This window comes from Frankliniella occidentalis, unplaced genomic scaffold, assembly GCF_000697945.3.
Source record: "Frankliniella occidentalis isolate FOCC.00 unplaced genomic scaffold, Focc_3.1 Scaffold1, whole genome shotgun sequence".
In the NCBI taxonomy this organism is placed as follows: domain Eukaryota; kingdom Metazoa; phylum Arthropoda; class Insecta; order Thysanoptera; family Thripidae; genus Frankliniella; species Frankliniella occidentalis.
The window spans coordinates 3729820-3743041 of NW_026267131.1; the positions used below are offsets into that span (position 1 = coordinate 3729820).

Here is a 13222-nt window from a genome sequence, read left to right on the forward strand (position 1 = left end):
GAGAGAGAGAGAGAGAGAGAGAGAGAGAGAGAGAGAGAGAGAGAGAGAGAGTACATGGAGGGTGAGCGTATAGCATGTCGGCGCTCCGCAAGGGGAGCGGGTCGTTTGAACGCTCCCGCCGCCGCGGCCGGCTGGGTCGATCGTTGTCGATAATTATATCGCGGGGTGGTGGCGGCTGCAACAAGGCTGATGGGGACCGGACCACATCGCGGCGACCGTGACATTGGGGGCCTTCCTGCCGCCCTTCGTCGCCTGCCCTCCTGCTCGTCTCCCTCCCCACCCCCCGGCCCGGGCCGCCTGCCGCAACATCGTCACCCTTGGATCTCGCGCGCTTCCCCTCCCCTCCTCTTCCCCTCCCCCTCCCTTCCTCCCCTTCCCTTCCTCCCCTTCCTCCCCTTCCGAGTTTGGATAAATGAACTCCAGAATGAAGTGGGGACGGAAGAGGGCTCGGGGACGGAAGCTGAAGGGGGATGAGATTATTAATAGCGGCTGGGGGTGGCTCATGCCGGGCTGGAGGGAGGATGCGAGGCGAGGGCGGCCACGGCCGTGTTTGTTGTCATTGCCGAGGTCGCCAGCCAGACCGCCCCCGCCCCCACCTTGTCGTCTCGTTTTTGCCTGCGCCAATAATGTCAAACCAGCTGAGCGCGCGCGAAAATTTGAATTGTCCGCCTCTTATGTACTAATTTTTTTGAACTGGTATTTGATAGAAATCGTCTAAATAATTGTTGTGGAATAAGGAAACATATTTGTTAAGATATGCCCAAGAATAATTTTTCATTTGCGCTTCTCGTTGTAAATTTGTCCAATTGATTAATATTCAAATATCTGATGAAAAATTTCTTTGTGATTCATAAACAATGAAAATGTTGGCGAAACTGTAGAAATCTAGCTTGGGCGGGCAGTACTGTATAGTCTTGGATCTTGAGGCGGGTCGGCGTCATCGGGACTCCGAGGCGGATCGCATGACCAGCCGTGACGCGCTGATTGATTTTTATTTTGGGAGTGTACCCACCCCTGCGGGGCCTCGGCTCACGTGCCAGGATAACGCCCCATGTGCGCGTCAGACGGGCGTCCCTCTGGCTGGCGGGGCCCCGGGGCGCGGCGGGGCGCGGCGGGGCGCGGCGGGGCGCGGCGGGGCGGACGCACCCGGGCACGCGCGCACCGGCACGCCTCGGTGATTCCATCGATTCCGTGTCCTTTCTCCCTCTCTCTTCCCCCCTTTTTCGTCTTCGGGTGAGATAAAGGAGCAGCTTTGACTGCTCAAATGCCTTGGCGGTCTTTTTAGACGGCAGTGTACTGTGGGACCGACTGATGATTTGATTGGAGGGCTCCACGTGTGTGGGTCCTAAAGTCCTTAAATCTCTCTCTCTCTCTCTCTCTCTCTCTCTCTCTCTCTCTCTCTCGTCATTAGCTGTCGATTTGTGTTTGCGAAGGTCTCACGTCTGATTGTTCATATGGAAATGCGGGTCTCATTATGGATCGTGGGATGAGATGACACGGGGCGTCTTGTCCTCGTCTGGCTGACGGGAGAGCGGCGCGAGCGAAAGAGTGCGAGAGAGAGGGCCAATGTGGGACAGCCTGCTCCGGACGACGCGGCCGGAAACGACATCACCGATGAATGCAATGCCGTCATAGAGAAAAGAAGGAAGTGGACGGACTGTTCCCATGCGACACACACTGTGAGGTCGTGGGCCTAATCGAATCACGTCGAGACAAGTCGAGAGCTCGAAGCGGAGGCCCCGTTGTTGCCGTGTGCGGCTGACTCACACACCCGTGCGAGAGACTTGCAAGCGCAGTCTGCGCCGGTGAGAGAGAGAGAGAGAGAGAGAGAGAGAGAGAGAGAGAGAGAGAGAGAGAGAGAGAGAGAGAAGAGCGACCGATCGCGAGCGAGTTTGTTGCCGCTGCGCTCGCCGCCCCGCACTGCTCCTGAAGATGCTCAAGTGCATGCGGGGGAGTTCAAGGATGAGCGAGTCCGACGATTTCTCATACAGGCCATGGCGCGTGCTGCCGCTGCTGCTGCTGCTGCTGCTGCTGCTGCTGCCGCTGCTGCTGCTGCTGCTGCCACCGCCGCCGCCGCCGCTGCCCGGTTATGGCGGCCGCGCTTCCGGCGGCACTGCGCGCCCCGCCGTAACGAGACCATTGTAGCCGAACATTAAACATGTTTAATGCCGAAGGGAGAGGGATGGCTCAGGGCCCAGAAATATGGTTGGCGAGGGGCTATTATTCTTCTTCTCTCTCTCCAAACAAGGGAGCCAAAGAGTCTTTTGTTTTTTATTCGTGTCGATGAAGCGTCGAATGGCGCCGATGGCTCTCGGGACGTTGTTGTTTGGTGGGGTGGGAGGCTGCTGCTATCGCATCGCGGTTCTCGGTCGTGCACATCCGACCTTGGAAGGCACATCATAAGAGCAGCAAGGGGAGGGCATTGATGTAATTGTTTGACCGGCCGGAGGAATGGTCCACAGCGCGCGGGCCGGGGGCCGATTGAGCCTTGAGATTGATGAAGAGGAAAGGCATTAGGGGGAGCGAGACTGGGGCCGGTGCTGTTTCTTCTTCTTATCGACACCGAGAACGAAACGAACTTCAGGTGTGTGAACTCTCTTGCTGTCGTGGAGCGGGTGCCTCCAGCAATGTGAGCTGCTCTTGGGCAGCCTTGATAAGCTCATAATGAGATCAGTAAACCCTATATCAGGTGCACTCTGGGGCCCCATCACCGCCGGCCCAGGTCCGGGGACTTGATTGATTGAGCGGGCATTACGGTGACATGGTTAGCCGGCCGGGCTGTGAGGCGGGCGCGAACCATTAGCATTGATCTGCTTGGCGATGAATCCGCGTGCGGTGTTAATCAAGGCGATCCTCCTTCGGAGGAACGGTTTGCTCCTCCGTCTCCTTCTCCGCTGCATCCGACGGCACGTGTTTGTCTCATGCTGACGACGCGCTGCCGGCTGTGTTTCTCAACGGATGGGAAAGGGGGGGGGGGAGGGGGTCCTGTCCTTACAACGGCACTAGGGGCAGACGTGTTGGGGAAGGTCCTGGCAGCAGACGCCTCATGGTTTCGGCGGACGACGTCGTTCGTTCCCTCTTGTCTCGTACCCCATACCATACTCCTTCCCTGCGTCTTCAAACCCGGAAGCTGAACGCAAGTTCGGTGGTACCTCGAACCTCGCCACGTATGACTTTGAGACATTCGATTGCATCGATGGATCCTATCTTCCGTACGGTGTCAGCCCTCGGCGCACACGGCGTCGTCAGCGGACCACGGGCGCTGTCGGTATCTTATTTAGACCTCATTATAAACCCTCGGACACCCATGGCTCGCGCTGTCGTCTGTCTCACCGTTTGAGACGCGAGGCAGCTCTCTCATGTCGCGCAGCAGTGGGCCCGAGGAAGGGCCCAAGCCAGCCGACGACGGGGTGGCGGGCGCTATATTTACAACCTATCGAAAGCGGGCGTCGCTCGATAACTTCCTGATCGATGTAATGGGCATGTCGAGAGAAAAAGAAATGAAAGAAAAGGAAGAAGCGTGTCGCTCTCATTAATATGCGCGCTACGAAATGAGACGGAAATGGAAAGAGGAAGCGTGGCGGGGCGTGGCGGGGGCGGGGCTCAAGGAGCCGAGAGTGCCACTCTTATCAACACCCCGCCATTGGCGCCGCGGCCCGGGGGCGCTGACGTGGGAGGAGAGAGAGGCCGTGATGGCGCGCTCAGGCTGCAACAGTCTCGAACCCAAAGAAGTGAGCCAGTCAAAGGTGTTTGAGAGAAGAGGGGAAATCGAGGTCCATTTGTTGTGGAAAGTGCTCTACTTGTGTACTTTACTGTTTTAGTTGGAAGTTATTGTGTGTGTAGTGGAAATGATGAAAGGGTTTGCTTGAAAGGAAGCTGATCTGATGAAATATTGGGATTTTGGAAGTCAAGGCGTTTTTGTATTTCGAGGGCGCGAGTGCGCGCACCTCTTGGCTGGCTATTTCGGCGGCTCAGTTTGCACGGAACATCCGCACACATGTTGGCCACATTGATAGGTTTGCCTCGGGGCCCAGCCCGGCCTGGCCGCCTCTGCACGCGCCACTGCCGCCTGCGTTTCCTTCCATTTAGGGAAGCGGCTGACGGTGCTGACGGGCTCGGTCGCACACCAGGCAACTTCCCCAACTCGAGGATTTCTCAAGGATGTAAAAGAACTGAGTGAAATGTAGGATGTTATGGTGCCAATTTTCTGCCTTAAACTCTGCGCTAATCTTTTAATTATTCGCAGCTGTTTTACTCTTTTGCGTGTGTCTAATGGTTTCTCTTCCTTCTTTGCAGGTGAGTGGATCTTTTAGATGGTGGAACAAAAAATGCGAGACTGCCTTCCCGGTGAGTCTAGCCGCAACGGCTGCACCCTTTTCTATTGTATCCTGGACTGTTGTCAAATTTAGAAACACAAATTTTTCAAAATTTTGATAGTAAAATGGCATCTTGAAGCAAACCAGTTGGATTGGTTAAATTTCTGCATCACAAAGTGAATATTTCGAGGATAGAAAGGTGGGAGGGTGGGTGGTGTTGTTGACATGGTGAGATCAGCCTGCTTCTTGTTGGCTCGTCTCGTGGCTCAAATCCCCCTCAGCAGAGAGAGAGAGAGAGAGAGAGAGAGAGAGAGAGAGAGAGGTTTAGTACCAAGTGGCGAGGCGCATCGCAGATGGGCGTTTTATAGCCAGGGCTTGGAATCCAGATCTGGGGTATTTTTAAACATAAAAGCTGTTAGATGAGACGCAATCCAACCCCTGCGCCCCGCGTGCGTGTGTAATGGAGAGATCTGGACCCGCCCAGATTCATATTTTATAGCTGGATTTTAATGGGAAGAGGGAGGCTGCGCTGCGCCCTGCGCCCTGTGCGCTCCGAGGGTGGGGCCCTATCCATCTAGTGGGAGCAGCTGTTTGGAGATTTGCAGACGGCCCGGCTCGTCTGTGTCTGACACAAGAGCCAACATTTCTTTCTCCTTTTAAAAACGAAAAAAAGTTTGAAACGAGAAATTGATGTTGGCGTGATTTCGTCATGTGTAGTGTTCAGTGCGGCGCCAAGTTACGGCTGGAAATGTGGCATGCGTCCTCCACCTGGTCCCAACGATGATGTCTCTTGATTCGAGGTCGAGGTGCGGTGCGGCAGGGGGACGGGTCGAAGGAACAGAAAAAACCAACAATGGATGTCGATATCGTATATTAACAAGTGCAAATTGCAGTTGCTCGTCCGTCATGCGCATCGCGTTGACACTAAGTCTCTATCAGGCTGCGTTCGAGAAGAGGTCTTGGTCTCTCGCTCGCTCTCTCGCCCCTTCCTCTCGCTCTCTCTCTTGAGAGAGAGAGAAAGAGGTGAGAAAACCGCGCGGGGCGCTGATCTCGGTGGGTGGGACGAGGACGGGTGGCGCTCGCACAAAAAGACAGCTGGCGCGTGTGCCGCGGTGGCTGCGTGAGGAAACGCTTCTTGGCCCCCTTCTGTCTCCGCGCGCGCTGCATGCGCTTTTCGTACGCGGACCCTGGCGGTGTGGTGTATGGAGGTAAGAAGGGCGGAAGCATCTTTTTTTGTGGCCTCGGCCCCGCCGCGCTCCGTACACTGCTAGTTTGATCAGAGAGAGAGAGAGGGGGGGGGGGTGACATGAGTATGGGGCGAAATACCATAGGGTTGGTGATTCAGAACAAAACCTCAAATGCTGTAGGACGTTTTTTTAAAAACAATTCCATGGTATTACGAATTGCGCAGTAACAACTGGCGTTAGCGGCTCTGTTATTGAAGTTTTAACGACGGCCTGCTGACGTGGCCTGCCGGGCGGAGTGTCACATGTAATTAAGATGTAATTGTTTATTGGTAATGGGCGGCACGACTTCATGCAAGACTGTGAAATGCGTGTGTCACAAAGGCATGACGCATTGGCCGAGAGACGCGCACTATTTTGGGACGTGGCGTTAGCGTTTTCCGATCCCCCTCCCCCATCACCGACCCCCCAACCTCCAACCCTCTCGTTTCTCTCTCTCTGTCACTCGAGCACCCGCCCGTCAGAGTCCTCTGCTTCCTTGGACCTTTAGATTCAGATGACAATTTGGCGTTCGTTTGTGCTCGCCTGTCTGCTTCGTCTGCTCTGTTCTGCTCCAAGGCTGCTCCTAATCATCTACGTGCCTCTAACTGACGATGAAGCAGCTCTGGGCTGATGAATTGGGATCAAGGTGACGCTCAAAATGAACGTCAATTAACATGAAATAAAACATGCTCTGCCGCCATGTCCACATTTTTCGAGAGTAACTGTGCAGAAAACTGCTGCTGCAACCGTCTTCGAAGTGCCTGGAAAGTTTCTCACTCGCAGTCTGTCGGATTTACCTAGGAAATCCTAGACAAAACGCTATCTGGTGTTTGGGTTGGCGCGGGTCGCGCTCCCGCACGTTCGCGAAATGAAATTCTATTTGTGTTGCAAAGTGTTCGACGGCCGGGAGGAGAGTTGCAGTTCGGCGGACGTGCGCAGAATACCGTCAACAGAATGTCGTGCTGTGTGTCGTACAAGGGAGTGGAGGCGTGTTTTAGTGTGTGCTCGGCTACCGACCTCTTTGCCGTTCACGTTCAGTGTAGTATACGGCCGGTGCTGCTGCTGCCACCGCCGCCACCACTACTGCTGCTGCTCCATTGATAATGTAAACGTAATTACAAAGTTTTAAACTTCGGAGCGGAGAATGTAGCGAAATCAAATAGTAATGGCGGACGTAAATCTCTCAGGTGTAATAGTGCCGTAAAGCAGTAGTAAATCACGTGCCTGGCGATGTTTACTCGCGGTGGGGCGCGGCGGTGGCGGTGGTCGCCCCGCTGACATGTGTCGGAACTGCGCGTTGGATATGGCCGCGTCCATCTGCCAAAATAGTTGAGTGAATTTATTCGCGCCCTTCTCTCGCCTCTGTGTCGCTGGCGCATTGGCCCCTCGACGAGTAGCGGAGGTGGAACGGCGTCGGGGTTAGGGTATACACTACAATCACTACATACTTTTGTTTTGTGAGACTGGCGGTTTTATGATTCGATTATACCTGCGCGAAGTGATCACAGTTGAATGATTTCCGGTGATCTCAAGTTTTATAGTAGACGGTTGTGAATTTGTCCAAGGTCCTTACCGGTTTTTCCTCGTGGCCAGGATGTGGCCACGTTTCTATTAAAATCACTTGACACAATCTGCACCGGGTTTTACCACCTCATATCAGGAGGATAAAGTTTTGCATTATGTTAATGCAAGGCAGATGAACTGATGTTGGCATAATCATCACCAATAAATAGTCGGTTGCGGATCAGAGGACAGATCGAAATCGTCGTGTTTGGAATTGCTCAATTTCTGATAGCCGGTCGGTACGGGTGGCCAGGTGTGTCGCCGTGTTCTCACGCGCCGCGGTCTTCTCTGCGGCCATCCCGCCGCTGAAATGGCCAACACATGTTACTTTGTCTGGCCTTTGGGCCCGCGCGCTGCCGTCTCGCTCGCTCCGCCCGGCTCCCTCGGATAGGCCCTCTCTCTCTCCCTCCCGCTGACAGGTCGCGAATAAAGTGTAATAATTATGATTTTAACGCGACGTTTACAACGCCTCTGAGACGGCCGCCAGCCGCCGCCTCAAACAAGGAGAACAAAAAACAAGCCTCTACTTTGTCGGGAGGGATTTTTTAAGTAATTGTCGAGCCTCTTCGGCATGATTGTTCTTTGGGTGTGTTTTGATTGTAAAAGATGCGCTGGTGAATTCTGTAAGATATGCCTTTACCCGGCGCCCAAATAACTCACACACAAAGGGAGGGTGAGAGTTGGGTCTCTGACGTCTGGCTCTTTGATGGCTAAAATATAAAACGGATTAAATATCCATTCCCATCGAGTTTGCAATTAATTACGGATTTTGACTGTTTTAATATATCACGTTTTTATTCGAGGTGTTCCTTGAGTTTAGGTGCTCAAGACCTTGGCGCGTTTTGAGTTTTTCGTGGCAGAACGTGAATTTTTTCCATATCTCGTCGAGATGGGATCAAATCAGCTTTGATAGTCTGGTTAAATAAAAATAATTTCTGGTGGTCACGGTTTCTTAGTTAAATCTATAGCAACCGTCCGAATTCCAGCTGGTGCTGGTGATGACTCAGTGCCACGATTCCGTCTTATTGTAGCCGCCCGCACTTGTCACATACGTCGACCATCTTTACACGCGGGTATGGGCGTTACACCATACGCGAGTATATAAAGATACTGGAGGACGTTTTATAGTTTCCTGTGTCCATTTTTTGCAACTTTCCAGGCCGCGCTGGCACCGGGAATTCTCATACATAGGGCTTTCCATCTTCTCGTTTTGAATTTCCCACCGAGAACGGTTTCCCAAATGGCTTGACTTACGTATTCTGAACTTCCATAGAATTTCACTTGAATGCCAAAATTACATTAAAAATCCTTGTCGCCCTTTTTTAAAATTTTTTTTTTTAACGACGCTCGATATGCGTACGCGACACGCCCACCTCGTCGCCGGCGACACATCTAATCACTTATGGTAATAATGCGTGGTAGTGGCGGCGCTTTGCTATATGGAAATGGACATATGTGTGTCAGGGCTCAGTGTGTAACATTCCGAGGCAAGCTGTAGTGCACTTGCTGGTGCGTATAGAGCAGTGTGAAACAGGGATTTTGTTTTGGAATATCTGTAGTGCTCCTCCCCTTCCTAGATGATCATTATTGTCAATAAAATATCGGAAGAAATGTCTAACAACTTGATCGCGATGAACCTACGTCACTTTTGATGGGCCCCGTCGTTTCGCATGTACCGTTCAAAGTCAGCCTGCTTGTCTTGTCTCGCTGCGTGTGTAACGTAATATGACGTATGGAATATAGTGTAATACAGACTTGCATCGGGCGGCGTGGTGAGGCGTGGCGCGGCTGGGGCCTAAAGCGTGGGGCGGGCTGCCTGGCTGGTCAGATTTTATGGCGTTTATGATTTTATGGCCACGCCGCGTGGCCGATTTCTTAAAGTTTAGTGTTCATGTGAGCCTTACCGTGTGGCAGCTGGGCTCCATGCAAGCGGTGGCTATTGGCTTCCTCGCGGCATATGATGCAAATGTGTGATCCAGTGCACTGTCAAAACCTTGCGAACGATTGTGGCTGCTTTGTATTTCTGAATAGTTTGTTTTGTATCCAAAGGAAATCCCTCGCAAATTGTAGAGAAGTTTCTTCGTGCGGGCTTCTAAAAGCAGCCAAATCCTCCACATGGTGAAGAAATCCTTCGCAACAATGTGCAGGAAGGAATGTCTTTCTCTAAAGATCATACAGTTTGTCGTGGATTTTCTTGAAGTACTTTTTTGTATCGGCACTGATGAACCAAGTATGGAACTGCTTAACACTTTTACTGCGGAACTCAAAGTTGAGTTCTTGTAAGCTGACTTGTAAGTGTGCCCCTTCCCTGTTGAACACCTCCTTAGATGCTCGCTTACGGAGTGCGAAGTTTTAAACAGGGGAGTTGTGCACTTATAAGTGCATCTATTAGTGCACAGGTTCCGAATCGAACAATTGTAAGTGAACTACTACCTAGTTTCTTGAAAGTATTCCACTTGCATTCTTACCGGTGTTCAGTAGTTGTACTTTTAGGTTATCAGTGTATTTTTCTCTCTTTTTTTGACAATAATTATATATATATCTTAAGCCGGCAGTTCCAATCACGACGGAAGCAGATTTACCCCCCAGGCAGAACACTAACGACCTTTGTGACGACGCTCGCTTGTGCCGTGCGATGCGATATTCACCGTGCCGTGTATCAATTGGAACGTGGCACACTCTTAACTAAACATTCACACTAGTATTTTCAAATTTCAGCGTAAAATATTTCACGTCGGGAAATAAATGCATGTCCATTTGCAATCCTGTAGTAAGGGAGTCATATCGACAATTTCTGAGATACCCTCTATATGCCGTGCATAATATTTTAAGTTTCATCGTTGATTACTTATTCTTTTTTTCTTACTCGACGATCGTGGTCGGTGGCCTCCCACAATCGTACTGGCCTGACTGGGTTTTGATGAGTAGAGCGTCGTCGTTCGATTGATAAAAACTTTAACGACTCTGCGCAGCTGGGACACTTCGGGCGTGATAGCCCCACCCCCCCTTTTTCCTCCGATATTTGGCCACGTCTTCATTGCCGTGGTGGCGTGACTGACGTCACCTTGTTCCTGGAATAACAAGTGCGATTGAATTATAGCCGTCGGTAAAATTGTCTCCGCAATCGATTCGATTCGCGCGGCCTCCGCATCGGCAACATTTGTAAGGAGCCTTATACCCTGTATAGAAAAAAAGATCGCGGCAGAGAGAATGAGTCGTCAGACACGTGTATATATGTTGCGTTTTTTCGTCTCCCTCTCTCATGAATTTGCGCCGTAAACATTTTTATTGATTTTCGAATCGGGATGACTTGTCACGATCACATTGCTATGCTGGTTGTTTTGATGATAAGTCCACGACGTCGTTGCCACTTCGGCGTGGAGAGAAAATTTTACAAGTATTGATGCTCATAATTATGATTCACAATGAAAAGATGCAAGATGAAAAAGAGAAAAAACTTTTAAAATTGAGTAAATCAGTATTTTTAGTAGAGGAAAAAATTAAAAAGTTGTGTTAGTAAAATGGTATTTTAATCAAAAATATCTAAAAAGCTTTTATCATTTATTAATCATTATTACAAAATGACCCTTTGCCGACGCTGGCCGGTGCCGGCTTTTATTTGTACGCTCTGCCCCCTTTTCCCTTAGGGCCTAAAGCCTGCCGCACGGTGCGGTATAAAAACTCAAACCAATATTGTCGGAGTGGTGCGGGGCGGGGCGGCGTGTTTGCCAGCCTTCTGGCCGGCGGTCGGCCTAAAGACGGTGGACTCGAAGTGCACGGATGGAAAAAGACCGCACTTTTCATCGCTTTTCGAAACGCTTGATCATTGAAAAGCCTGGCGAAATTGCCCCCTTGGCTGGGAGTCGTATCGTCTTTCCTCTGGGACGCTCATTCTTTACTCTCGATGAAACGTTTGACGAATAGAAAATCAGTCGGAGACTGTGGTGGAAAAAGTGAGCTTCGCTGTGTGGGTCCGGTGGGGCGTCTAGGGCGGGCGGATGCGAATGACCAGAAGCAAAATGGCTGCCATCCGCGCTACTGGCGGAAACGAGAAGGGAGGAGTCAGGAGAGAGAGAGGACAAGGACCTGACAAGGACATGGAACGAGTTCTAAGGAGACTTGAACGCACGGGCTTAGTGTGTGAATGTCGGGCACTTGTAGTTGTGTGAATGCCCAAAGAGAGAGGACAAGGACATGGAACGAGGTTGTAGAGACTTGAACGCGCGAGCCTAGTGTGTGAAAGTCACGCATTTGTAGGTGTGTGAAGTCCAATTCGCACTCTTTGGGACAGAGTAAAGGTGTGAATTTTCCTTTGAACTTCGCACACTTGCAACCAGCAACAGCAAGTGTACGACGGTGTTGGCATGAAAATGCAAATAACTATAGAAGTAGCGACTTGCTTTGGTCCCCAATGTGTAGTGAAGCACGTTTTGCTGATTTGAACGGGTACGTGTTGCGCGAAATCTCGATGTCTGATCCGTCTCAAGGCTGGCGAGTGAGGCCATGCGTTACATCGATGCGCTTTAGGGCCCACTTACACGAAAAGCCCCGGCCCGGCTCGATAATCGCAGCAACAATTACGCTAATGGCCGCCCGAGCATTGTTGTACACGCCCTTGTTTAATTATCGGGACATTGTATGTGGCAATTGTCAAACAATAGCCGTTTTGTTGTGTGGTGATTGTCGAGGCGCTGGCCTGGGCCTGGGCCACCTATGAATTCACGTGAGTTATGTATTTGAAGGAATAAGTTTCGAAATGAGCGCTCTCTCTGAACGTCTAATCGCTTATTCCCTGTTTTTCACGTGTCCATGCTTGCTTGCTGGCGATGTAGAGCCATCTCGTATGAATGACGCGAAAGCTGAAAACAAACTATAACGACATTTCGTCAAATTTAATTACTTGGCACATGTGTCCTCGCCGCCCCCTCCTCTTTTTATAATTTATTTCGTGCAAATAATTGACCGCGCGAAAACAGTCGATTTTAACGACTGCTTTCAATGACACGATTTGGCCCGAGTCACGGACTTCATTCGATGCCACAAGTAATGCTCGCTAATGGAAAGTCGCGCCCCACCCCGCCCCACCGCGCGCGACCCCGCCCCGCCCCACCCCGCCTCTCCGTGTCGCCCCAGTCGAATTAGAAAGTCGTTATGTGTTCCTCTTGGCAGGGCGGTGACGAAGACGGGTCTCCTTTTTTTCCCCCATTCCTTCGCTCCTTCGGGGCCACCCGTTAGCACAATATTGGCCGAGCGCGCTTCTCCTTCACTCATCGAATCCGTCTCTCTCCGTCGCACTAGTTGGCGGCGCGGTGGAGAGAGAGAGAGAGAGAGAGACAGAGACAGAGAGAGGAGGTATCTGTCTCTAAACACTGGCGTTACAAAAGAGGTAGTAGCTTGCCGGGTGGTCGCATACCGCCATACCCCCATTCCGAACTCCCTTTTCACGCTACGTAACCCGCTCACACGCGTCTGTGTGTGTTACACACGGGTGCCAATTCCACTGAACATGGTGGTTTCTTTGAGCCTCGAGATTCAGGTGTGGTAGGTATAGGTAAGTTAGGGTGCATGTTATATTGGGTTAACCTGTTAGAGCGGGACGTAAGAGTTTTCAAGGGAAGACGCAGACTATGAATGCCTCTCTGTCTTTGGAATATAGTGGGGGACGATATGCAGGTTCACGTATCATGAAATCCATTTTATACCCTTCCCCAGTCCCCCCCTCCCCTCCCCGACGGGACGGTGTTGACTAATGACGGTGTTTAATGGGGCCGACAGGTACGGGTCCGTCCCGATTAAACAGAGGCCCGCCTGGGCCGCTTTGGCCCGCCGCCGTGCCGTACCGTCTCGGCTGATATGGAAATGGGTAGCCTCGTTCTCGTTGAAAGTCTCTCTCACTGCTGTTGTGTTCACCCCTTCCCCCCTCGCGGCTCTCTGTGTATATATCTACTCCTTCAACCCTTTGCGTGCCGCTGCGCCTTTCTAGGAGGAGCTGCGTGGTGGGAGGGGGGGGGGTCAAATATGTGTCGTGGGGATGATGAGACGAGAGGGGAGCACAGAGCAAAGCCCGACTTATTATTTTCTGTCGTTTCTCGCTGGGGTCCGTTCGGGGCCCCTCGG

General features: G+C 51.6%; 1 protein-coding gene and 1 long non-coding RNA gene across 11 annotated transcripts in view; one reads left to right on the top strand and one right to left on the bottom strand.

The window, feature by feature from the left end:
* Positions 1-13222, bottom strand: part of LOC127752378 (uncharacterized) — a 346254-nt gene that overhangs the window by 243318 nt on the left and 89714 nt on the right. The window lies entirely within an intron of this gene.
* The window catches only part of LOC113212627 (trithorax group protein osa-like), a 108842-nt gene that overhangs the window by 24362 nt on the left and 71258 nt on the right, over positions 1-13222 (top strand). For 6 of the 10 annotated variants that reach the window (XM_052277544.1, XM_052277568.1, XM_052277549.1 and 3 more), the window contains one exon: positions 4297-4347. The exons of the other annotated variants lie outside the window; for them this stretch is intronic. In XM_052277544.1, coding sequence (XP_052133504.1) covers positions 4297-4347 — 51 coding nt within the window. The remainder of the gene's footprint in view (positions 1-4296; positions 4348-13222) is intronic. 10 annotated transcript variants of the gene reach the window in all.